Below are 26,366 nucleotides of genomic sequence, written 5' to 3'. Positions count from 1 at the left end.
GGTGCCTCATTCCACGTGCACTGGTGTCACCCTCATGACAAGCAGGAGGTGTGCCCCCATTTCAGTGATGTGGAAACAAGGCACAGGAGGCTAAGTGGCTTGGCCAAGAGTTACAGGCGGAGCCAGACTGACTCCAGGAGGTCTGGCCCTATGTCTGTTCTCTTAAAGTGCACTGCGGGACAGATGGTCTCTTTGGTCTGACAGTGTCTGTCTCAACTAAGCAGCCATGGATGATTCCTAAAGGAATGGGTATGTCCCAATAAAACTTTATTTACAAAAGCAGATGGCTTGGACTCAGCCTTAGCTGTGGCTTGTGAACCCTGGTCTACTGAAAACTACTGTTCAGCAGAGCAAGTCCTGGCACCTCACTCACACATGTTAAGTACTAGTGTCCCAGGCACAGGACAGGCCAGCCGCTGTCCTCCAGTCGTGTCTTGCGGGAGCAGTGCACCCACTGGGCTCATTCCACCCGCCTTTGTCAAGTTCAAGGGGGGCCCACTTGAACTTGGGTGTTTGTCTTATTCTTCCCTACTCGTGACCTGTGTGGCCCTAGGTGTAGTGTGCCCGTAATCACCTGAGGGACTTGATAAAAATGTAACTCAGCAGGTCCTATCCCCCTCGGATCCCACTGATCTGGGCAGGACATGGGAATGTGCACTTTGTGGAGCGTCCCTGGTGGTTCTCAGGCAGGTGTTTGCAGGGACGGTCTTTGAGGACCGCCATCGACTAGGGCCTTGGTAGGAAGCGAACACCCAGTTGTATAGGATTTTGGCAACTACAGCCTCTCCAAAATCCACCAGAGAGGCGGTTTAAAAAAACCAGCCTCCACATAAAGGGTCCATTTCTGTGATGTTACCCACAGCTTGATGATACACACCAGGGTCTCAATGAAATGAATATAGACAATCCATGAATGGCAAAGGAGATTCAGCGGTTTGTTGCTCGTGGGGAGAACAGGTGGCAAACAGTATGTGGAGCCTTTTATGTAGCCTGTGTTACAGGACAAGATACATGTGCAGGACAAATCTGGAAGGGTATCCACAAAGCGAATGGATGATGCTTCCAATTTATTTGAAACAAAGAAGAAATACTTGTATAAGGAGAAAAACATGAAAGTGAAAAAACAGAGAAAGTAGCACTTGTCACTGAGTGAACCACGCACCCCTCTGCCGGGTTCTCAGTGAGACAGAGGAGAGATGCGCCGGTGAGTGCCGGTCACAGCGCCCCCTCCACCACAGCAGAGCTTCCTTCTCCCGTATCCACTGCCCCCCATTTCTCATCTTTCTATTCACTCAGTCTGTCTCTGGGAATCTCTCAGTCTCTCTCTCCTCTTCTCCTTAGAATCTCTCCCCTTACTTTCTCTCCCCACCTCTCAGTCTCTCTCTATCTCTCATTCTCTCTATCTTTTCTTCTCTGTCTCTCTCTCTGAGCCTCTCTGTTTCTCTCCTCCCTCTCCTTCTCCCCACCCCAATAAGGGCAGAAGAACTTACAGGATTTGAAGCCAGGACAACCCAAGCAACAGCAGCTTTATTTCCCAGGAGCAGGCTCCTCGGAGCCGACCCTGAGGGACTAGGGGAGTGGGGCTCGGAGGAAGCCTTCTGAGTGTGTTTTTGTGCTCATGAGCCTGTGGAGCCACTCGGTGTACTGGGAGACCCTGGTGTACACCCCGAAGTGGCCTTCGGCTGCACAGCCCACACCCCAGCTGACGACGCCCGTCAGATACCACGTGCCCTGGAACTTGGTGGCGTGGGGGCCCCCGCTGTCCCCCTGGCAAGCGTCCTTGCTCCCATCTAGGTAGCCAGCACAGAACATGTTCTCCGTGAGCTTTGGGGCGGCCGCCTTCTTCTTTGACTGCTCCAGGCAGTCCTGGGTCATCAGCCGGGGCACGTCGATGGTCATGAGCTCCAGGGCCATGGCGCCCCTGTCCAGGAGCTGGCCCCAGCCGCTGACGGTGGAGAAGCGGATGAAGGCCAGCGTCCTCTCGGAGAAGGCCTTCTCAGGCAGGCAGAGGGGCACCGCGTAGTCCGTGAAGGCCACAGGCCTGCTCAGGCGGAGCAGGGCGATGTCGTGGTTCGTCTTGTGTTTGATGTACTTGTCGGGGATGATGATCTGAACGACTTGCCTTTCCTGCTCAGTGCCGTCCTTCTCACTCAGGTCGTGCTCACCTGTGGGGAGACCAGCACCCCTTATGCCCCTCCCCCTGCAGCCCGAGGGAAGGACCCTTAGGGGCTGGAGGGGCCCTGCGTCCAACCCCAAGCTGGTCAGGGTGGCCACCCTTGGGCTCCATGCAGAACATGAATTGGGGGTGAATCTGGAATCTGGGGTGCTGAAGGCACTGAGGAAGGGTGCCGGGCCAGGCAGCTGTGGGTAGGTGGTGAGGACGGCCTGATTCCCCCACTTTAGACAGGGCCTGGCCCTCCCTGGGGCGGGGTCTCATTATCCCATAATTCCACCAAGCAGAGCCCCTCCCCCTGATGGTGGCCCTTGGAGCCCTGGGTGGCTGCATCCCCCTCAGGGCTCTTGGCTCAAGCAAGACAGGTGGGTACAGCATCACACCCTCCCATGTCTTTATTTGGGGTGGAAAAAAGGCTGGGGGGGATGGTGGCCCCAGTGACTCCTGTGGGCCTCAGGGTTTGTCCAGATGCTGCCCACTTCTCTTTTTGGAGACGTTCATCTGGTTGTGGAAGTTGGAGGATTGATGCCCTGAATCTTAGCCCCACGTTGTTTTCACTCAAGAACCGGCCGCTCTGTCAGAAGGAGATGAAAACAAAACCTACCCACTACCGCCGTCAGGTTCTTCAGGCTCTTGACTCTGTCGAAACAGTGGGCTGCGGAGACCACCCAGGTGGTGTCAATCAGGGTGCCCCCGCACAGCAGCTGCCCGTCCAGTATCAGCGCAGCCTGCCGAGGGCACAACAGACGTTGCAAGGTCACCTTATTGTCCTTGGGATCCCCTTCCTGGAGACCCACCTTCCCCTGCACCCTCTGGGGTGGGCTGTGTTTATAGGAGGGTTTGTCTGTATAGCAGCGTTTCTGAAATCCTGGGAGGCCCCCCAGAGCCCTTCCTGGGCAAAGCTGTTCCAGCTTCTCTCCAGCAGGCTGCTCCCCCATCCAGCTGAGGGGAGGGAGAGCTCACAGACCCTCCCTGGCAATGGGGATGTTGGTGCGGGACCCCTCTGTGCGCCTCCCCGTCCTGTCATCCAAGCTTGACCTTCATGCTGACGGGCAAAGATCAGGCCAAGCGCTGTGCTCCTAGAGCAGGTGAGGGCTCAAGGACGTGACAGAGTGAAGCCCCGAGCACAGTTGTAGGCACACAGTAGGTGCTCAATACTTGTCTTCTGTCCTCTTTTTCTTCCTAAAAGCACAGAGGGTGCTGAGCATGTCCTTGAATGAATCCTGGGTGGAGACATTGTCCCTACAGGATTCTCCCACGATGGGTGGGAGAGGAGTCCAAGTCTGGCCAGGCCTGCGGACAGTGAGGAATTGCAAGGCCAGAGGAGGCCCGGCTGAGGGTGAGGCGGATCCGCCTGTGTAGGGTCCTGGTCTGGGGATCCACAGTCACCATGTTATGGACAAGTGTGGTGAAGTCGGATCAACCGTGGAGGAAAGAGACTGGAAAAGGGGTCCGTCAGTCTGAAGCTTAATGTCCCGACTTGTGGACAGCAGGACCAAGGGTGCTGGGGAGGAGTCTGTCTCTTTCAAACTGACAACTATCGGGCCCATCAGAGGAAAAAAACACAGTAAGATGGTCCCACAATGGATGAAAAGAGCTACCTTCGAGTTTTGAGCTCAGGACGGGGTCCCTCCGGTTGCAGACCCCTGAGCATCTAGCCCTGCCCTGGCTGACGGCGAATCTGCGGCTGCAGCTACAAGAGACCGTCTGGGGTGGTGGTCACAAAGTGGATCTGGGTCTCCCAGGCCCAGCTCTCAGCTCTGCCGTGGGAAAGGCGCTGCTCTTACTGGGCCTCAGTCTCCTCACCTGCACTGGGTGAGAGTTGCACCCGCCTCTCGGGTGGGATGGTGGGGGTTGAACGCTATTGAGAAGCCAAGTCTTGGTGGCGTTCGGCACAGGGAGCGTGTGCTGGGAAGCAGTGCCTGCTGCAGCCACCCCAGCAAGCCCCCCTGAGAGCACCCCACTGTGAATTCACAGAGACCCACACCCGCCAGCTCTGCCTCTATCTCCGAGAGGCTTTGCCACCCAATTACAGGGACCCTGGTGAACACTTCAGTCCTATTTGGATGTGCCTAACTCAGATTATTCCAAATTATTAAACCACCAAAACCAGGGTTCTGCAAAGCCCAGGAGCGGAGGCCCCACCAGGGCCCCAGCTGCTGTGGGAGGTGGGATGGAGCAGGGGTGGCCAGGTGGGTGCAACTTCTGAGGCTGGACTAGGAAGGGCCAGATTGCTGGGAGCTTCCCTGAGCCCGAAGTCAGGCCGAGAATGACTGGTGATTCTCCAATTTCCTTTGCAAGGTTCTCATTCATTTACTTTTATTTCTAAAACTTCTTGGCTGTTTAACATGGGGGTCCCAGAATGGAAGGGTAAAGAGGAGCCACTGATTCGGGCTCAGACCTGAGCTTGCAGGTCTTAGAGTGACAGCCCTCTCACACTGAGTGTACACATATCCCTGGCTCTCGTGAAATGCAGGTGCTGGCCCAGGAGGCCTTTGGCCTGAGACTCTGCATTTCCAACTGGGACCAGGCTCATAGGCAGCCTTGCTGAGAGAGGCCCTGGAGGGGCCATGGCCCACAGTCCTGACCACAGGTGGGCGGGTGGGGGGTGGGGGAGGGTGGGTAGCCTCCAGGCCTGCGGGAGGACTTTGTTACAGCTAAAAATCGTACTGTATGATCTCATGTATGTGAAGTCTAAGAAAACAAAACAAATAGATAAACAAAACAAAACAGAAACAAAACCACAGATACAGAGAAAAAGCTGATGGTTGCCAAAGAGGAGGGGGTTGAGGGATGGTAATTAAAAAAATATCTAAAACTAGAGGCCTGGTGCACGAAATTCGTGCACGGAGGGGGTTGTCCCTCAGCCGAGCCTGTACCCTCTCCAATCTGGGACCCCTCAAGGGATGTCCGACTACCCGTTTAGGCCCGATCCCTGGGATTGGGCCTAAATGGGCAGTCGGACATCCCTCTCACAATCCAGGACTGCTGGCTCCCAACTGCTTGCCTGCCTGCCTTCCTGATTGCCCCTAACCGCTTCTGCCTGCCAGCCTGATCACCCCCTAACCACTCTGCTGCCAGCCTGTTTGCCCCCAACTTCCCTCCTCTGCCGGCCTGGTTACCCCTAACTGCCCTCTCCTGCAGGGTTGATCACCTCCAACTGCCCTCCCTTGCAGGCCTGGTCCTTCTCAACTGCCCTCCCTTGCAGGCCTGGTCCTTCTCAACTTCCCTCCCTTGCAGGCCGGGTGCCTCCCAACTGCCCTTTCCTGCTGGCCATCTTGTGTCCACATAGGGGCAGGATCTTTGACCACATGGGGGCAGCTATATTGTGTGTTGCAGTGATGATCAATCTGCATAGTACTCTTTTATTAGATAGGATAGAGGCCTGGTATAGGGGTGGGGGCCAGCTGGTTTACCCTGAAGGGTGTCCCTGATCAGAGTGGGGTTCCCTTGGGGCGTGGGGCAGCCTGAGCGAGGGGCCTGTGGTGGTTTGCAGGCCAGCCATGCCTCCTGGCAACGCAAGCGGAGGCCCTGGTATCTGGAATTTATTTTCCTTCTACAATTGAAACTTTGTAGCCTGGAGCAGAGCCAAGCCTGGGGCTCCCTCGGAGGCCCGCAGCCATTTGTGTTGGGGTTATAATTGAAACTTTGTAGCCTTAAGTGAGTGGGCCCGGCCAGGGTGTGCGGAAAGCTTTGCTTCCCCTGTTGCCGGCGGCAACACTGGCCTGCTCTCTCAAGCTCCATTCTGCTGCCATTTGTTTGAATTTGTTTACCTTCTATAATTGAAACTTTGTAGCTTGAGTGGAGGCCTAGGCCTGCAACTGCTATGGAAAGCTTGGCTTCCTCTGTTACCTAGGAAACCTTGCTCTCTGTGGCTGTAGCCATCTTGGTTTGGGTTAATTTGCATACATGCTCTGATTGGATGGTGGGCGTGGCTTGTGGGTGTGTCAGAGGTATGGTCAATTTGCATATTTGTCTATTATTAGATAGGATAAAATTTAAAAGACACACTATCTGGCATACCAAAAAGAAAATCTCAGCTACCAGAGGCAGATAGTAGGTGCAGCTTGGAAGGTGAGAGAGCTGGGTTCAAATCCTGCCTTCGCCATTTGTTAGCTGGAGGGCCTCAGTTTCCTCATCTGTAAAAGGGGAGTGAGGCTAGCAGCCCGTGGGGAAGCCCAGTGAGGCGTCAGCTGACAGAGGTGCTGCCGGGAGCACTGATATCGGAGATGAATGGAGGCTGCTGTCGCACAGGACTTGGAATGAGGAGGAAACCCACTGAAGCACTGCCATGAGCAGGGTGGCTTGGGGCCTGGGGTGTGATCCTTGAGGCTGACCTGCCCACTTTCCCTTTGAGGCCCCCAGTGACCCTGGGGCCCTGAAGCCTTACCTGCCAGGGACACTCCCCTTTGGGACACACCTTGCCACCCACAATTCGGCCTTGGGGTTGGCTGTCGTTTCTTTTTTCCAGGACAGGTATCTTTCCACATGGATATTCAACTGTATGAAACAAAAGTCAGCAAGATGTGGGGGTTTATGAGGGAGGAACGTGCTCGTGAGAAGAGGGCTCCGAGCCCTGCAGGCAGTGGCTCCGCCTCTGGCTCCTGCCTGGGGCTGTGGGAAGCCTCGGGGTGCAGAGAGGCCCTTGTGGGAACTGCTGGGTGAGAAGGGGCAGGGGCTGGTTTTGCAGGAATAGAGGGCCCTACTTCTTGAAACTGGGTTCTGCTAATTTTTTGGGGGGAAAGGTGAGTGCTGCTTGAATTTCCTAAAAGATGAATGATATTCTGTCTTAAGGCCACCCAGGCTCTCCGACAACTGGGCTGCTATTTTGACCTCACCCTTAGTGTTTGGTCTGCTCCAATAAAGTCCTTGGGCCAGAAAAGAAAGTGTTTAGAGGTGGCAGCTGAATTTCAGGCTGCTTAGACCATGCTGGGGACATTGACCTCTGAAGAGACACAGGGCTTGGGGTCCCATTAGTGTGAGGTTGGCTTGAAGAAATTTTCAATTTTCCTAAAAGTGCTTTCCTTTAAAAAGAATTTGGAATCTAGAATTGTGCTGTGTAGTCACTCATCACAGTTGGGTGTGGCAGCGTAGATTACTGCCAGAGGGGAAGGGGGCGGGGGGGGGGGAAGCTTTGTTCTGCTCCTGTGGACCCACCTGAGGTGGGCAGGGCGTCCAAAGCCCATTCAGGGAGCGGCTCCCAGGTTCTGTCCCGCCCCCTGTTGCCTTGGCCTGCCCTTGGGTCAGGGGAGCCACCTCCACCCTCATTCTCCTCCCTGCCTCTGCAGTGGTCAGCAGGTGGGTAGTAGATGCTCAGTTAATGGAATGCCACCCCTTCTCATCTGAAAGTGAAACAGCACACAGCCCTTGGAGCAGATTCCCCGAGGGCCTGTTACCTGTGGGTGCGCAGGACACCTCGTCACTCTGGAGTGTGTACCCCTCGTGGCAACGGCAGGAGCGCTTGGCCTCCACGTGGTTGCTGCAGTACTGGTCACAGCCCCCATTCTCATTCTCACAGATCAGCAGGCTGTTCTTGTCTGAATACAGAAGGAGACAGCCCGCGAGGGGCCTCTTGCTGGTCAGGGAAAGCCAGCCCTGGTGGCCACCCCGCCGTGGGCCAGGGGCAGCGTTCTGCAGGAAGGTGGAGCTCAGCTGCCAACTATAGAGACTGAGCCTGGCACTACCCAACTCTGCAGACTGACCCAGAGGGGTGGAGCCTGGTGTTGGATGCTCGCCCGTGTCTGAGCAGCCTGACCAGTGGGGACACAGAACCAGCATGTGGTGGTCTCCACACTACTGCCCCTCCCAGCAGCTGGTGGGCCCGGGAAAAGTAAAAGTTACCTGAGGACAGTACAAGGGCCAAACTCAGTCAGAGACCTGCCAGGACAAGGTCAGAGAAATGAGACGGCTCTACAGCCAGGCCCTGATGGGTCCAAGAGTGAGAAAAGAGGAACGTTGACCTGGCTCTGAAGGACAGAGCGTTGCTGTGGGAGACAGTTGTCTTGCTGTGTAAATGCAGGACCCCCACTGGGAAAGTTGGTCCTGGAAGTGAATTCCCACCAGGGCTGCTGAGCATCAAAGGCCAGGCAGACACTAAAGCTCTCTGGCCCCATATAACTGGCAGGAAACCTCTTTCCTTCACTCTATCTGGCCTCTGTTCTGCTTAGAGCAGAAGTTGGCTGTGGCCCAGAAGAGCTCATTCAGGATCAGAATGTTCACCCCCCGAAAAGAAGCCTAGCCTTTGACCTCAACCCCTAGAAGGTGACCTCTCCACCCTGATTACGTTGGACACTTCATTTAATCTGCCTGAAGAGTCTTCTTGCCCTGGCTTCCTTGACTCACATGGGATGGTCTAACAATATTATTCATGTGGGGCTTTGGGCCACAGGATCTCAGCTCAACCTCTGGAGGGGCTGGAGACAGAGGTCAGCCATGCGGGTGGTCAGCCATGTCGATGTGACTGAGCTCAGTAAAATCTCTGGACACTGAGGCTTCCTGGGTTGGTGATGCTCCATACGTCTTGTCACCCATCAGCCTCAGAGAATGAAAGACTGTCCATATAATTGCCTGGGGGAGGACAACTGGAAGTTTACACCTTGTCCCTTTGCTGATTTTAGTCTGCATATTTTTGCTCTAATAAACTGTAACTGTGAATATGTCAGTTTTCAGTGAGTTTTCTGGGTCCTTCCAGCAGATTATTGAATTTGAGAATGGTCTGAGACCACTGAACTTTGCAATACTTTAATATATGGAAGGTGGAAAAAAATTTCATACCGTTGTAACAGCAAGTAGTGAAGGTCAGGTTTACCCAACTGCCTTGCTTGGCAGGATATATGGAAGCTGGGCAGGATATATGGAAGCTGATGTAGTGATTCTCACCTGTGCCCTTTCCAGATGTATCAGAATTTCCCAGTGCTGGGATCACAAGGGTTTTATATTTCCCAGAAAGGAACAGGGGGCCATCAAATTTGAGAATTGGCACCTGAGAACTCCAAACCCAAGGTTCTCAGGTTGACAGAAGCCTTCAGAGTCACCTAGACCAACTTCCCACCAGGGCTGAGGGCCGGGCCACGCCCATCAGCCTCCCCCTGGGAGCTATGGGATTTCTCACTTGTCTCACAGTTCCGGCCCTCAAAGTCTTCAGGGCAGAAGCAGATGTAGGACTGGAGTTGGTCCTCACAGGAGCCTCCATTCTGGCATGGATTTGAGGCACATTGGTCCCCATCTGTGGAGTGAGTCCGTGTTAGTATGTTGAGGAGAAGAGCTTGAGAGTGGGGCATAAATGGGCCATTTACCTACTCACCGTTGTAAGAAATCCAGAACTGCGTCTGAGGGAACAAAGAGGAAGCCACATGAGACATACGTTCTCCAGAAGCAAACATTTATGGACTCTGTGCAAGGAGCTGATGAACTGGGGTGGGCAAGGGTGGGGTGGGGCTTCTGCCTGGGGCCCTTTGCCATGGCTCTGGAAGCCAGGCTCTCCTCTGGAGATGAGGTGGGTTCATCTGAGGGGAAAGGCTCTACCCCACCCTAGATGATTAAGGTCACCAGAGGCCACAAATTTCCTTCTCCAAGTCAAAATACCCAAGTTTTAGCCCCAACTAGCCCCAGCTCTGCCGTGTCCGAGTTGTGAACCTGGGACAAGACACATATGCCCTCTGAGCCTCCATTTCCTCCTCTGATGATCCACACACAGGGGCTGAGCTGGGGAGAAGACAGGTAATGAGTGTAAAGGCATTCTAGGAACTGCCAAGGGCCCCATCAATAACATTGATATCCTGAGGAATCTTTTGGCCAACTGAACTTAAACTCTCAGGGTTGCTATGAGAATAAAACAAGATGAAAACTGTTGGAACTGCTTTGAAAAACGAACTGGTACCCAGCCATAAAGTATGACAATTTCCAACTTGCACAGAAAGGGTCATGTTAGCCTCTGTCTCAAATAGCCCGGCTTCCTGTTGGGTGTGAGGTGGTGCCCTGTGAGTGTGAACTGGATGCCTTTGCGTACGAGGTGAAGCATCCTGTGATTGTCAGGTGAGGTGTGTGTCCTGTGAGTGTAAGGCATGTCCTGTGAGTGTGAGGTGTGGTCTTAGCTCATCATACCCTGACCCTCACGCCTACGGAAGTGTTTCAAAGAGATGTGATGTATTTTAAATACACTCTTTTAGAAAATGAAAACAGAAATGAAGAGCTCTCCATCATATGGACCAAGGGCAGGTGGGGAAAGCAGTGGTGCCCTGCGTGTGTCCTCATACAAGTTTCTCTGAAGAGGTGCCCACGGGCGGCGCGGCAGGAGAGGCTTGCCCAGGCCACTGGCTCAGACATCTGCTCTGTCAGCAGCATCGCTGTGCAGCAGGGGCAGCTCTAGGGGACCGGACAGGCCAGGGACACACAGCAGGTGTGCTTTTCAAACCATATTTTTGGATGCAACTTTGAGGATGCATGGTGTGGCAGAGAGGAGGATGTCCCTGGACACAGCAGGGAGGTATGGAGCATTGCGGGAGCTCTGACTGAGGAAAGTGAGGTCATTCTTAGGAGGACAAGTGACCCAGACGTGGAGGGGCTGTGCATGCCGGAGCTGCCTGTGGGTTCCCCTGTGTGTTCACCTGGGCATGTAGCACTCACAGCCACAGACTGAAGAGAGTTGCTCTCCAAGACATGGGAGTAACTTCTGCTGTCACAGAGCTCCCTGCCAGAAGACTCAGTACTCGGCCCACATATCTATCTGGTGGTGCAGAGGGTGCCCCCTAGAGGGGGAACTCACCAGCCTCTCTGTGTTCCTGAAGATCTCCCTGGCCTCCTCATAGGAACACTGCTCCTCCCTGCACTCTCTCTCCAGCGAGCCCGGCCTCAGCTCCTCCAGGAACGAGTTGGCACGCCTTTGCCTGTGCAGCACGCTTTGGGCTTCCTCCTGGGTGATGAAGACTGAAAAATGGGAGTTCCATGAAACATTTACAACCAGCCATGCCAAGATGGCCCAGAAACATCCACGCTGGTCTCCTCCCACTCAGTAACAGGAGTCAAAGGATTCCTGTGTCCAGGCCTGGCTGAATTTTAAACAGGAGTGCTTCTTCATGGCTGGCTGGTGACAAATTTTATCTACAAGGATGAGGCAATATGTTCATTAAATTATAATTTAACACACTTGTGCCTTCTGGCCTGGTCCCCTCACTTCTAGGAATGTATATCCTAAGGACATACACAGAGGCATGCACGAAAACCTAGCCACAGGAGAGCCATTGCTAGTAATCATCTGAAACGACCAGATGATGGCATCCCATGCAACCAGGAAGTAGAATGCTTAAGAAGATGTGGTATTTAAGTGAAAAAGAAGATAATAATACCTACTGAATAATTTTTACAAGTAAAAATTTACATATGAGCAAATGTCATTTATTGAAAAAATGTACATAAATTAACCTTGGGGATCTGCAGCTATTCTGTTCCAAAATGTATACGATCAACCCGTGTAACTTCTATAATAAAAGTTTGCATCTGCTGTGTCCTGGCACCTAGAGCTTTTCATCAAGAGCTGCTGCATGAATGCGCTGGCGGATCTTATGGGGGAGGAAGGTCCTATGGGGCCACGTGGGCAGGTCGGGGGGTGGCAGGTGAAAAGGGGCTGGGCGTCTCTTGTCTCCATTGAAAGCACACTGGTCCTGTTTGCTGCACGCTGGGCCTGTCCTCCCCAGCTCCTCTGGAACTCAAGTGACATCCCAATGTGGTCAGTTCTCTCCTCGCAACTATCTCATCGAAACCCTTTTTCTGCTTTGCCACCACCAACTCTCTCTCCCTTCAGGATCACACCCTTGAAGGAAAAATCCCTCACCTTCCACTACGAGTCCCAGAGGAGAGATGAACCGGGACCCGCTTTGGAGAGGCCGAGGCTTCCAAAGAGGTGGGGAGGTTAGAGTGTGGGAACAGGGGGGGGAGGGGAAGTGCCCGCTCCCGGGCCACCAGGCTGAGGGAGACCACATCTTCTTTAAAAGCAGAGCGTCACCTGTCTGTATTCCTAGGGAATCTACCAGGTTTGGAAGAATTTGAGGGAAAGTCAAAGAATGGACACTCCTGGGATGATTCAACCAGGGCTGAATTGTCCCCACGGAGGGGAGCAGCTGTGCACCAAAAAGCTCCCAGAGACCGGATGTCCAAGTCTGACAAAGGAGCACACGGCTGCTGCAGAGAATTTGGAAAAGACAGACTAGAATCAGGGAGATGAACGCTACCCACCACCTGTCACTGTTTTCCTGACCTAAGAAGCGACACGGGTAGCACCGACTTTCGCTGGAGCAGGACACGGTCTCCTTTGGGCACCGGTGGTCACCAGGGCAGGCCACCACTCCTGGGATCCCCGGCTAGTTTCCCACTGTGACATCTGACTGGGGATTTGAAGAGCAACATGGACCGGATTTTAGAGGACAGTGTAGGCGCCTTGTCTCCACCAGGGCCGCCACTCAGTACTGTAAAGTCATAACGAGGACAGGCATAAAGTATGTCCCCCTGTCTCCCCATCTCCCCACTCAGGCCTCTCAGCACCCTTGTGGGGCAGGAGGGTGGCCACAGTCACAGCCACGGTGGGGGAGCAGTGCAGCCCAGCATCCCCACGCCGTCGCTGGTGCTTGCCAACGGGAAGCCCAGGAAAGCAGAGCAAGAGGGAAGCACCCTCCCCCGCCCAAGATTATGTGCTCTTGTCTAGCTGCACATCTGGAGTTGTGCCACCGGGGACCAGGAAAGCACCACGGGTTCCTAAAAATCTTGGAAAAATAATTCTGCCAAAGCCTGTGCCATCGACAGCATTCTTTCCGCCAACAGCCAGCAAGTGCCTGGGCGCTGTTTGCTGTCTGGGAGGAGGGCAGACCACACACTGGAGCCAGCAAATGCTCCAGTGAGCAGGAATGTCCCTGTAAACAGGAGTGAAGGTGAGGTTTGGGAGGCTGGGCTGCCAACAGCTGGGCTGCCCTCACAGGATCCATAGGGAAACCTCCATCCACCCTCTCCAGCACCCAACATACCTGCAGCCAGAGACCCCTGCAGTCCCAGCAGAAAGCAGAGGAGGGCCAGCCCACCGGGCTGGGCAGACGTGGCAAGGTCCATGGTGTCCTTCCCTGTCTGTTGACATTGTGGTGGGGGAGGCGAGCAAAGTTCTCAAATTGCCCAGAGGGCGGGGAAGGGAGACCTAGCCTCCCACGCCCTCGGTGCCAAAGGCCTGCGGGAGGGGGGATCAGGAACAGAAGGACCGGGCCTGAGCCCAGAACACCAGGTCCAGGAATCCGGGCCCAGGTAGCAGGGCTGAGTCTTTGAAGCAGAGGTTTGTTCTTTGAAATGTGTTAGGATATGCATCTGGCACAAGCATCTCCAATGCAATTTAAGATTTTGAAGCCCATAGGATCTATCACTGCAACTGGGAAAACAGAGTTAAACTGCAGTGAAAAACCACAGCCCGCAGTAATCACACCAGTAAAAGGAGAGCATATTCTGAGTGTGAATGTCAATGTTTTTAAGAGAGCCACAGAGGAGACGGATGGGGCTGTCCTCATCTCGGAGGCTTGGTTTCTTAGGGGAGCTAGAGAGTCCGGTGGAGAAGCACCCGGAAAGGGGCATCTGCCCCTAGCTGGGCCCCCAACTCTGTTTTGGCTACAGATGGCACCCTTCTGCCCCTGGCATCCAGGTCTTGTCCCTCCCTTTCCTTCTGGTCCCAGGGCACAGCTAGGGCAACTACCTGTCCTGGGCTGCTTCTGCGGAAATCACAGCCTTTCTGTGAATGGATGGAGACCGGGGACACCAGCACTGCTTATTTCCGGCCGGGTCCCAGCCCTACTCGCCAACAGGAAGAATCAGTCCTTAGAGGAGATGTTTTATTGACCACCTATGGAATTTTAAAAAATATGTTTTTATTGATTTCAAAGAGGAAGGGAGAGGGAGAGAGAGAGAGAAACGTCAATGACGAGAGAGAATCATTGGCTACAAATTGGCTGCCTCCTGCACTCCTCCCTCCCCCCGCCATTGGAGATGGAGTCTGCAACCCAGACATGTGCCCTGACTGGGAATTGAACCCTGACATCCTGGTTCATAGGTGGACGCTCAACCACTGAGTCACGCGGGTCAGGCACCTCTGGACTCCTAATATATAAAGAGCCAGTGTCTGTCACAACCTAAATATCTGGATGGACAACCGAACACCAGGCTAGGGTCCCAGCCAGTGTGGCGGGAGTCAGTCCTGGGTCCTGGCCGCCCCATGGCGCGGCGGCAGGAGGGTGCTGTGGGAACGGAGCCATGCTGCCATCAGACTGGCCTCTGGGTCCCTCCCCCTGCCCGCAGGCTCTGGGAAACCAGAGCCATGCTGCGATGGGACTGGACCCTACCCGAGGGGTCCCAGATTGTGAGAGAGGTCCCATAGGTGATTGCAGGCTGGGCTGAGAGACGCCCCCCCCCCCTCCCCCAGTGCACAAATTTTCATGCACCTGGCCTCTAGTTTTTAATAATTGCTTAATTGTTTAGGAATTTATTTTGGAGGGAGGATGGGGGAAAAGATACTTAGCATTTGACTGCTCCTCCTAGCCACAGCCCTTTCTGGAGACATTTCTGTTCTTGACTTTCTTTGGATTCTTTTTAAAGATATGGCTAAACCCATAAAACCATCTGAGCCTGGGATCTGGAGTAATTTTTTCAAACTGCAAGTCAATTTCTTTGTTCTTCATCAACCTAAGTATTCTATTTCTTCCTGATTAATTTTAACAATTTGCTTTCTTGAAAAAATTCCTATTTTGCTTTCAAATGTATTGGCAAAAAGTTGTTCATAATGGTTCTCTCATTTAAAAAAAATATTTTTATTGATTTCAGAGAGAAAGGAAGAGGGACAGAGAGATAGAAACATCAATAATGAGAGAGAATCATTGATTGGCTGCCTCCTGCACACCCCCCTCTGGGGATCGAGTCCACAACCCGGGCATGTACCCTTGACCGGAATCGAACCTGGGACCCTTCAGTCCACAGGCCGATGCTTTATCCACTGAGCCAAACCTGTTAGGGCGGTTCTCTCATTTTAAAGCCTTTATTTGTTGTGAAGTTTTTCAGGGTTTTTTTTTCCTATCAATTGTTGTATTTTATTATTTTTCAAGGAACAAGGTTTTTATTTTATTGATTTGTTTTGATTTTTATTATTTTCTTCTCTGTATTGTACTAATTCCTCCTTTATACTTCCTTTGAGTTATATTGGTATTACTTTTAGCTTCTTTAAATGGTAAACTCATTAATTTTGTCATGTAAAAAAATTAAATGCAGCTGGGCTATCAATGCCACTCTAAGCTATGCTTTAGCTGCACTCCTGAGCACTCATATGCATAATTCTGTAGTCCTGCAGATATCAGAATTTCCAATGACATTTCTTTGCTAACTTTTAAAATTGTCTTTTCATTGTTTTATAAAATTTTGTGTGTATTTCATGTGTGTTGGAAAATAATGCATATTTTTATACTTTTAGGAACAAATGGGTATTAATACCTGTGAGAGATAATTACATTTTCACCCTTGACTGCTGATCTTTGCTCTCTATATTTTGAGCATAATTGTTATATGCTTACCGAGTCCTAAATTGCATTTCATGTGTTATCAACACTGCTATCCCAGCCTCCTTTTGGTTATAGTTTGTCTGCTACCTCTTTTTTCTTTCTTTGATTTTCAACCTTTGCATAACTTTGTCTTATGGTCTCTCTTAAGCAGTTGTTATATCCAATTTGATACTCTTCCGTAGGTCAGTGTAGCATCATCACATTTGTTGCAACTGAGAGATATTTGGACTTATTCCTTCCATCATCTTTTGCGTTCCTGTTCATCATGATTTTCCCTTTCTGTACCCTACTCTTCTTCTACTGGATCAACAACCCTTCTTTCCTCTCTACCTTTCTGGTTCAAAAGGTATCAAACGTATTCTTGTTCTGGGATGGCAATTTTACATTGCTTTTGTTACCTTTACATTGTTGACATACATAATAAGCTTGTTGTTAGTCTATCTTCACCACTTTTCTGACAAAGTAAAGTGTATGGGACATGCTCACGGCCTGCCTCGTTTCTGTCTGAACACGTGCTTGCCAGCCTGTGAGTAGATGAGCAAACCAGCACCGCAGTGCTGGGCACGCAGACCCGAGGGCTTCTGCACCCTTACAGACGAAGGCAGACAGCAAGAGTTGCTTATATTTATTCAAACTCCATCCATATAATAAAGAACTCAGATGTTCAAATTTCATTTACATCAGCAGAATGAAACACAAAACAGTGACTAAGACATGAGGTTTTAAAGTGCCTTTATGAGGAAGCGATCACAAAAAACGGTGGGCAATCCCAGGCTGAGATGGCAGGAACGGTGTCTGAACAATCAATATATTAATTAAATTATGAGACACATCATTTTTTCCCCCAAATAATTTATACACCAGAAGAGAAGCTGCCAGGTCTTGCACATTTACTGTTTTATTACCACACTCCTGGCGGCCTGGCTGGCGATGAGGCCTCGCACATGGCGGTGGGGAGGAAGCCTGTCGGCCTCGCTATGGCAGGGCGTGGGCTCAGGGAGGGCTGTAAAGTGACAATTTCCAGCAGCATGGAGGCTATAAATACATCCCTTACATTGGATACATATGTACACACATCAACATATATACACACATATAAAAATATCTGCCCCAACCGGATGCAGAGAGTGTTCCCAAAGAACAGAAAATGTTTCTGAAACACACAAAAAAGGTAAAACAGAAGAGTTTCCTTTCCAGTTCTGCTTTGATTGGAATAAAATAAACGCTGCACCTTTAAATTTCTATACTTTGGGTGATTTTATACAGTGCGCGCAGGGCGATTTTACTCCGTTTGCAGGTGGAGGAGGTCGGAAAGAGGCAGAGGCGAGTCGAGCTCAGGTTTGCACTAAGCTACATATGACATCATTGGTTCAGATGATACCCTGCAGAAAATGCATCTTTATTTATTCTTTAAAAACAATTTAAAAATCCTAATTCAGTGAAGCTTGTTAAAAAAAAAAAATCAAGAGTCCCCACTTTTTTTGTGTGTGTAGAAAAGAAGGTTAGTATTTTAAATTATAGTTTAAACTTCCTTTCGAAAAGTAACTACACAGGTAAAGACATTTCCTTGGTTTCTAACTGCTTTCATGTGTAGAAACGCTGCCTGATTTTATCAAGGGACGTATTTTCGTTCACCTGTCACCAGGTGGCCTTCGGAGAGACGGCCGTCAATTTCCACGAGAGAGTCCCCCAAACCATTCTGCGGCATATACAACGTGCTGCAATGTAAACCCCCGTAACAAAAAAATAGTTTTGTATCAAATGCAGTATCAAATTGTCATTTCATGTAAACACAGTGATTCTTGGTAAAGATTAGAGGACAAAGTGCCACGAAAAATGGTCGTGGGATTCGTCCCTGCTTTTAAAAAAAATTTGTAAAAGACAAAAGAGTCCCCCCCCCCCCCCACCCCCGCCTCTCTCTTCAAGCTGTTGGGTCAGTGAATCAGTGACGTCTTTTGGAAGCTGTCCCACAGTATGCACACCCCTGCGAAAGCACCAGACCAGAAACGTCAGAAACCAAAGCAGAGCGGTTGGGACTGGCTCCTCCCTGGCTGCCTGGTGGAGGCCGGAAGGGGTGGCCCCGCCTCGGAGCCCTTCTTCACAGGCGGTCTGTCGGCCTGCAGCACCCCCAGACTTTCCGATTTTCCGAGGAAGCTTGGTGGACTGGTCTTGCCCTGGGCACCGGTGCCTGTGCCGTGGGAGAGGGAGCCTGGCATGGAGGCTGGAGGCAGACTCTTCCTGAACCTCTCCTCTGCGTGTCCCCACGTCCTGCACCACGAGGTTCTGTGGGCAGCGGGCAGCTCCTCGGTCGGGTCTTGTCAGGGTCCTCCTTGTCCAGGGCGTCTTAGAGCACCGGCCCCTCACCAAACTAGGCAAGCCCAAGCAAAGGAAAACTTAGAGGTTCGCAGGCTGGCCTCCTGCACTGGGGGCCCGGCGGGTGCTACCCCTGCAGGTCAGAGAGGGGGGCGCCGCAGCTCTCGCTGCAGCTGGAGGAGTTGCTCAGCAGAGCGGACCCTGCGCTGGACTCTGCGGGAAAACCAGGCGAGAAGGGCTTCGGCTCCATCCTTGCACACTCCGGCCCCTCTTTCTTGGTACACAGGCTCACGGTGGTGACACCCGGTGGGCTCAGGGCACAGCCAGCGTGGAACGGGGGGTCTTACCTGAGCTGCTCAAGCACTGCGCCGAGCTGGACTTGCCGAGGAGCATGGACAGGCTGCTGGCGGGCACCCAGCCCTCCTTGCTGGAGGTCAGGTTCCTGACATACCTGCGAGGGGCGTGGGCCGGTCAGTGGCGCCAGCCTGTGGGCCCCGAGTGGCACGAGGGGGAGCGCACGGTGGGCATCTTACCAAAGGCCCTCCTCGCCCTCCTGGACCACCTCCACCACGTCGCCACTTCTCACCGCCAGCGTGTTGGGGCTTCCCTTCTCGTCGTCCGCCACAACGGTGTACTTCCCTGGAGCCTGTGGAGGAAGGCACGCGAAACCCTCTGCTTCTGCTCCAGGTGCTGAACACCAGCCACAGAGGCTCTCCAGCAACAGGGAGCCCTGGCGCCTGAACATCCCTCCCAGTGGCCATGGGAGCTGCCGACCACCACGCTTCTGGGGCTCCCAGGGACCAGCAGCACCAGGCTGACCACCCCGGGGGGAGTGGGGTGGGGGGAAATTACCAGCTTCCTGGGGCCCACTCCGCCTTCTTCCTCCGCATCTGAGGAATTAATCGGCTCCTCAGCGCTCGACCAGCCGTCATTGTCCTCAGGGGCCTCCAATGGGTGAGATGTTTTGCTCCAACCTGAGAGAGGAACAGGCTCCAGTGAGGATCGCCCGCAATGACAAGCCTGTCTGAAGATGAGCTACAGAAATCCCGGCAACCTCCGCAATGTGCCACCCGTGTGGAGCGTGCCCCCTTCCCAGGAGCTGGTAAAGACTGCAGGGCACGCTGCCGACTCCCGAAATGCCTGCCACGCTTGCTCGCTCAACTGTGCAAATGGTCCAGGGAGGCGGGGTCCAGAGCACCTGCTTCACTGTCAGGCCAATCAGGGGAGAGAATGAGCTCTTACCCAGCAGGCCCTGTGGCTTCCCGGAGGAGGCAGAGCACTCCCCACTTGGCCTCCTGCCTGCTGGGCCCCGTCCCAGGGGAGCACAGGGACCCTGGAAGACCACTAGCTAGACCGCTGCCACCCATCTGGGTTGGAGCAAACACATGGAAGGGAAGGTGTTTTCAAGGAACCTTTGTACCACTCAGTACCCACCAGACTGGGCCGGGAGAGCTCCCCACACCAACGGCTGAGGTTCCTGACAGCGCCCTGTTTCAGACACACTCCTAGCCCCCAACATGTGAGGGAAGAGGGCTGTGATCCTCATGGGACTGACGCTATCAGGTGTCTGAGCTTTGCAGGCCATGGAGGCACAGCCAGGATCCCAACCCAGGCCTTCAGGCTGCAGAGCCAGCCCGTATGAGCTCCACCACCTCCACTGGCCAGAAAACGAGGGGAAGAAAGCTTTCTTCTGGACTTTATAAATGATATGTATTCCTTCATTAGCACCTCTACCGCCATGTGTCCCCAAAGAGAAGCAACTGTATGTCCCATTTGGGGGGGGGGAGGGGGGAGAGAATGCAACTAAGTTCATTCTGGGGAGACGGGAGGTGATAAATTCTTGATTCAGGATAAATGAGGTAAGTGCCAGCAGTAAAGCACCAAGCGGAAGCCACACCCCTCTGGTATCTGATAGCAGCCATTGCATGATATTAAATAGCATTTCGACAGGAAGCAAGCGGACCTAGGAAATAAGCATTCTGCTAGTCAGACCTGGGCTTAAGCACACCCAGTTCCAAGTTGCCTTTACGGTGGCTGGAAGCATGCTTTTCCCTAAGAAAGAGAGGGCGCTGGGTGTGAACGAGCCACAGCCAGACAAGTGCAAAATGCACGCTCCCCTTTATGAAGTCAGGGCTGCAAAGGGGCAAGCTGTCTAACGGACCAGTTCCCAGGGCTGAGAATGTTTAAGCTTGGCAATGAAAACCTCATGTTAAAGAGGCAACAAATACCGTCTTTGCTTTCCTAGCAAAGGGATCTGGGACCCAGAGTTCCCCATCAGCCACAGAACAGTGCATCCCAGGAAGAGAGCATGTATCTGCTGGTGTCCTCAGAGCCAAAGAAACCAGCAAGATGCCAGCAGCCCTGAGCTCCTCTGAAACCCTCCTCCACAGCAGGCGAGGAGAGCCTCTGAGCTTCCCCTACCTGAGGCCGAGTGCTGGGGCGAAGGGAGGTGTGCTGAGCACGGCCCTGCTCCTGTCACTACCAGGCTTGTGTCTGTGCAGGAATTGGGGCCTGCGAGTCCCCAGCTACAAACCACCCGACCTGCCTGCTGGAGGCATGTCTGGAGTTGTCACACAGCGTGGGAAGCTAAGGAGAGCACTGGGCAGGGCACACTGAGAGGGTCATAGCGCCGGGTGGCCTGGCTGCAAACATCTTCCCCCCTCCTGCCCACCCCCGAAAGATATGGTGGGGTTTCTGGCAAAACTGAAGCAGAAGTCTGAGGACAGTGAGGACAGGGAGATGAAGACTGTCCTATGGGCAGAGAAGGCAGTGCGGCCTGGCCAGCCGGCCTTAGGTCAACCTTCCGCTTTAGAGAGCAGCCTGGTTGTGTTTGTCTTATGAACAACTCAGCCCCCTGGCGCCTGCAGATAAAAGGTTTTCTAGGCACACAGCAGCATCCAGGCCTGTGGCCACTCCCCTCTCTGCCTGGGAGCCTCTGGGGAACCTCTTTAACAGGCTCCAGGAGCGTCCCTGCCTGCAAACAGTGTGACAAGGGAGTTGCCAGAAAGTATGAGACCCCACTTATGCCCGAGGCCCCAAGTGTGAAACAGGCAAATGTTGTCAGTTGTCCGTGTCATGACCACAAATCGGGATGGCATCCCTCTCTGATCTACGCAGGATGTTGGGGATTTTGCAGGTGGACATTTGGGCCATGGTGACCATGAATACGGTCACTTCTATTTCCTGTAAAATAGTCCTAGGTATTGATAGTGAGGAAAACAATGGCCGATGAAGCTTTTCAGGCAGTGAGCGCTTAAGCATTTGCAAGAGGGCCAGCGGGGAGGGAGGGCCTGAGTTCAGCGAGTTCATCGTCACCTGCTGTGGACGGAAGTGGTCAGTGGTGAGGAAGAGGAGGAGCACTGGCTGCTGAGCCCCAGGTGCCGTGCTCAGGACTTCCACACACACCTACTGTGACCCTGCACGGTGGCCTCGTCTTCATTTTACAGATGAGGAGGTGAGCTTGCCGAGGTGACAAAATCTGGCTAAAAAGCAGTAAAAGCAGCACTTGAGCTGCACTGGGCTGTGCTCAAGCCCACACTCACTCCTGCCCCACGCCAGCCGTCTACACAACCCGAGACCACAGCGGGGAAGCCTCAGGTGTCTCCAGGTCTTAAGTAGAAAATGTATAAGGGACGAAAACGGCCCCTCCCAGGAGACTGTCAATGGGAAAGGACTCTTCTCCCGAGCACCTGGGGCAAAGCTGGGTGCACCCACGGGAAGGCAGTGGGAGAGGGGCCTGGCCTCTGGGCTGTCATGTCCGGGGGCAGCTGGAGGGCTGCAGCCTGGGTCCTCAGGGTGCAGAGTGTGGTTTGAGGCCAGAGTGGGCCTTGGGTGACCTCCGGGTGGTCTCTGGCAGTAAGTGTGGGTATTCTAGCCCTGCCTACTCCCCCCCGAGGGAACCTTCACAATTGTTTGCAAAACTCAGGAAGATTCACAAAGTGAAATCCTCTTTGAAAACTTGAAACCCTCAACCTGGGCCAGGGGACTCTTTGGGTTTCCCTGGGTGGCAGGGGTGGGTGTGGGTGTGGGGCTTTACCCTTGGAATATGAGGGTGAAAAGGGAGAAGGCCCAATTACCAACACAGAGCTTGACCCTAACTGTCAGTATGATTGGCCATCTCCCCGTGAAATGAGAGGTCTAATGGGATCCCATGGCTTCTATGTTCTGTGTTTCCACCATGAAGCACTGGGATAAACTGGTAAAGTAGGGGGTGGCTGGTGCTGCAGGGGCCTGTGGACAGGGGTGCCTTGCAGCCTATAAAGCTACTGAGTAATAAAGCCCAACCCAACCCAAACGCCAGCCAGGTGTCCGCAGTCTGTAGGTTCTGGGCAGGCCTAGTGTGAGCTCAACCCAGAAGCATGACATCATCACAGTATCACTGGCCAGAGCGTCATGCGTTTGAACAAATCGAAGAGTTTGCTTCCGGCTAGTAGAGACCTATTTCGTTTTGCATTCCAGGTGACGTGCAATGGCAAGGCAGACAGCGTCCCTAACCGGACGGGAAAATGGATGGCAGGCTATGCCCAGAAGGTTGAGCCACTCTACCTCGTAACCCAAAGGGCGTTGGATCGCTCTTAACTTCATGTCGCTTAGCTTTTTTGTCAGGACTGGTAGGAGAAGCTGCAGAAGGAGGAAGAGGCAAAAATATAACAGAGAGAAGAGAGAGAGAGAGAGTGAGGAATTGCATGCAGAGCACCGAGGAGGTCATGAGAGACACTGAATCCATGCTGGGATGAGACACGAACAGCGAATGGCCTAATTTTCACTGATTCAAAAAGTAGCTTCCTGGGTACAAAACCACGCTGGCTGAGGGATCCCACAGTTACAGGGAGAGCCCGAGGGAAATGAGAGATGAGATGGGCGAGCAATTGACTCTAGCCATCGCTATCATCCTTTTAGGGGGGCATCTCTAGGTTTATTTTCTGAGTTCTAGGTACCTTTTCTGGGCTATGCATATACTTTCTACTCTGGCAACGTGCCAGGATTTGTTTTTTCTTTTTTTTTTTTAAGTTTGAGGCCAACTTAAAAGTATTTTATAAATTGGGGGGGAAAAAACCCTCTAATTTTTTAGACCAGCGTCTGGACCAATGAAAAGAAACCTAGACAACACTGGCTTTTAGTGTCCACTGGGGAGTCCTGTAAGGGCACGCCCGGAACTTCGGGGTTTGCTTCATGAGCTATCCTGGTGTATGCCCCTCCCATAGAGTTCACCGTCAAGGAGCCCTCAGAGGTGGTCGAGCTTTTAGAGATCTCCTTCCAGGGACCCTTGACCTGCCCCGGGCGCTAGCAAAGGCCTCCTGAAGGCAGCCGACGGCAGCGCTTCGGCATTCTGGCATAGCCAGTAATTGCAACCAGAAAGATGAATGCCACAGGGACCGACAGGAAGAAGCAAGAAAGGGGGAGGGTGCCGTGGGAGGGGTTGGGCCAAAAAAGCAAATGACAAGTCGTCGGTGAGCAAGCCCTCCTTAGAAAAGTTCATGTCCACCTTTTCAAAGAAAAGGCCCCCCCAGAGAGCACTGGGCTGCATGGGCCAGACACACCAGTCTCAGCGGGAAAGTGACTCGGCGGAAAAATGCTCCCGAGTGGCTGCGCTTGGGATGAGGCAGGCAGATGTCCTTCCCGAGAACGTCCTCACGAATGGTCACCACACGGATGGATGGGAGGCATGCCACCTTGGCCAGGGACATGCCCAGGAAGCGGTTTTCAGAGGGTGCCTTTTACCTTTCTGACCTTTGAGGTTAGCAAAGCCCTGCAGAGTAAAGCGCTTCTTGGAAAGCGCAGAGCTTTCTGAGGTAGAGCTAGTGACTGTGTCATCTACAAAGGAAGAGAAAGGGATAGTGCAGAGCGTGTCCACCGCCCAGGGGGCCCTGGGGAGGGCACGTGTCGGCTCAGGCCGGGGCTCACCTCTGGGCCTGGGTTTGCCGGACGGGGGCGCACACTGACCGTGAGGAAGAGGGGCTCCTCTGGGAGGTTCCAGTGCTCTGTGCGGGGTGGGTGGGGACCCCTGAACTCCTGACAAATGCTTCTTGGGCCCACAGGTGGCCGTGCATCCCTGATACGCCCTCTAGTGGACCCCTGTGTTGCAGCTCCCAGTACGCCCAGGCTGGGGCGCCACAGACACCCACCTTTGCCCTTTTCGGGGGGCTTTGGCAATGTCGTTGAGCTCACATATCCTTCCAGGCTTAGGGGGTCAGTTTTTCTTTCTTCCAACTTTTTGACGTTTCTTGCATTCCCTTTCGAAGGACTAAGGACGTCAGAGACATTGGAAAAGAAATCGTCAGTTGCCTGGTTAGTTTTTCAAAACTCTCCCTGAGGATTAGAGGTGTCCGGACACCCCTAAGTTCCTATCCAGCCTTTAAAGCACGTGTCGTATCATGGCAGAGGGGCCATGCGTTTCTAGATTAAGCCCAAACGGAACGAAAGGAGGACAAAACCACCTTCCTAGCCACTGAGCAGAAGGTGGTTTTGTCTTTTTCTTTTTTTTTTTTTGGTGGGGGGTGTCTTTTTCTTTTAAAACCACTGTTCTGTGGATTATTCATTTAGACCATCTCTTGTCCCATACATGCTTAGAGGTGGCTTATATAAGAAACAGGAACAATATGTTAAAAAATAAGAGAGTGAATAAAATGTCAAAGGAAAAATGAGGGCTTTCAGAAAGGGTGTGACAAAGCCGGCGTGAAGGCTGGTGTCCGAAATGTGCCCATGTCTGCTAGTTGTGGCTCTGAGCCTCCAGACCTGCATGGGTCCCTGTCTGAGGGGCCACTGTCTGCAAAAGGCTGGCGATGAACTGTTACCTGGGATAGCCATGTCATGGGCTGACCGCCCTGTGGAATAACCACGGACAGAAAGTGATGAGAGGGCCGTCAGGGCCTGGCCTTGACTGGGAGGGGGGCCAGAGACACACAGCTTTGCAGCTGACCCACTGGGACTAGCCCACCGGCCTGTGACTCCAGGGGGGGCACTGGGCAAATGCAAAGTAACCCCATAACCAAGAGAGTCAGGGGACAAGGGCCACGCCACGTCTGTGGCCTGTGCACATTTCCCACCCACGACCCTTCCCACGCGATGGCGTTTCAAGGGCACGTGCCCCTCACCTCGTGTTGGACGATGCTGGCAGAGGCAGGCTCTGGGACTGCTCCAGCGCCCTGTGCTGGCTGGCCTCTGCGGGGAGAAAACAAACAAGCCGCCCACGCATGGCTGGGGAACTTGACCCCGGCACCTTTTTTTTTTTTTTTAAATATATTTTATTGATTTTTTACAGAGAGGAAGAGAGAGGGATAGAGAGTTAGAAACATTGATGAGAGAGAAACTTCGACCAGCTGCCTCCTGCACAACCCCTACTGGGGATGTGCCCGCAAGCAAGGTACATGCCCTCGACCGGAATCGAACCTGGGACCTTTCAGTCCGCAGGCCGACGCTCTATCCACTGAGCCAAACCGGTTTCGGCGACCCCGGCACCTTTATTTCTAAATGCTATGAGATCTCAGACAGCTACAAATTTTGAGACTGCTTGGAACATCTGTAAAAATGCCCCTGGAGCAAAAGCTAGGAGAAAAGAATGGCCGGAGACATTCTTACCTCGACAAGCCTGCAGCTGGCTGGTCAGCACCTTGCGAATCTCATTGACCCACGCTGCTTTAATCTCAGGAGTCGGTGCCTATGCCCCCAAAAGAAATGCCGGGAGGTAAGGACTGCTGTTCCCCAAACACACACACACACTTTGGTCTTTTACTCTTGAAACTTCTGAGGATGCTCTTAGAGAATGAGAGCATTGCATGTGAGGAAGGAGAAGGGAGGGAACGGTGGCACGGCCCCTTGCTTTGGGACCTCACCCCAGTCCAGGGTATGATCCGACAAGGCCCAGGGCACAGCCACTGAAGGCTGACTCAGTGGGGAAACCCTGCAGCCTCAAGACTCTGGGAAATGCCTCTGACAAGGGAAGCCGGAGTCTGAAATCTCACGAGTATATTCTGAACTTCCAGGGGGAGGGAGACTACAAGGAGCATGAACCATGGCAGGGCTCTATCCTGCCTCAACACAGTGGGGGGCGTGGGGGGAGTGGCAGGTGGGCAGCTGTGGAAAGCCAGAGCGGTGACCCATACCCTGACCTTAGCTCTCTGGGGCCCTTGGGTCTGGCTGCACTGGTGTGGGTGCTTGGGGTCTAGACAACTAAGCCCCGTGTGATATAGGGTTGCCACATGGCCCTGGGCCCAAGCCATCACGTGCCGGGTGGGTGGGGTCAGAATTCTGAAGGCAAGTAGGAGGGGCACACCCCGTGCCTGCTGACCCCTTCACGGGGCACCCGGGTTCTG

At 53.1% G+C, this 26,366-nt stretch overlaps 2 protein-coding genes across 5 annotated transcripts in view; both read right to left on the bottom strand.

Moving 5' to 3' along the window:
* Positions 1-1,494: 1,494 nt before the first annotated feature.
* Positions 1,495-13,267, bottom strand: F7 (coagulation factor VII). Its single transcript, XM_008143920.3, has 8 exons — positions 13,186-13,267; positions 10,938-11,098; positions 9,477-9,501; positions 9,285-9,398; positions 7,570-7,710; positions 6,564-6,673; positions 2,778-2,901; positions 1,495-2,165 (listed from the first exon to the last, which is right to left on the bottom strand). Exons 1-8 carry the CDS (start codon positions 13,265-13,267, stop codon positions 1,570-1,572), a joined length of 1,353 nt encoding a protein of 450 aa, XP_008142142.2. The 3' UTR covers positions 1,495-1,569.
* A 4,397-nt stretch (positions 13,268-17,664) lies between these two features.
* The window catches only part of MCF2L (MCF.2 cell line derived transforming sequence like), a 119,450-nt gene continuing 110,748 nt past the window's right edge, over positions 17,665-26,366 (bottom strand). Inside the window, exons 24-32 of one of the 4 annotated variants that reach the window (XM_054719972.1) lie at positions 25,633-25,711; positions 25,149-25,215; positions 24,180-24,298; positions 23,776-23,868; positions 22,600-22,674; positions 18,907-19,028; positions 18,588-18,700; positions 18,402-18,505; positions 17,665-18,267 (exon numbers count right to left, since the gene is read on the bottom strand). In XM_054719972.1, coding sequence (XP_054575947.1) covers positions 18,182-18,267; positions 18,402-18,505; positions 18,588-18,700; positions 18,907-19,028; positions 22,600-22,674; positions 23,776-23,868; positions 24,180-24,298; positions 25,149-25,215; positions 25,633-25,711 — 858 coding nt within the window. In that variant the 3' untranslated portion in view covers positions 17,665-18,181. Of the gene's footprint in view, positions 18,268-18,321; positions 18,506-18,587; positions 18,701-18,906; positions 19,029-22,599; positions 22,675-23,775; positions 23,869-24,179; positions 24,299-25,148; positions 25,216-25,632; positions 25,712-26,366 lie in introns of those variants that run through there. The other 3 variants (XM_054719973.1, XM_054719974.1, XM_054719975.1) reach the window with 3 other exon arrangements.

Source organism: Eptesicus fuscus, chromosome 8 (genome assembly GCF_027574615.1).
Source record: "Eptesicus fuscus isolate TK198812 chromosome 8, DD_ASM_mEF_20220401, whole genome shotgun sequence".
Lineage (NCBI taxonomy): Eukaryota > Metazoa > Chordata > Mammalia > Chiroptera > Vespertilionidae > Eptesicus > Eptesicus fuscus.
This window is presented reverse-complemented; position numbering and strand designations above follow the sequence as displayed.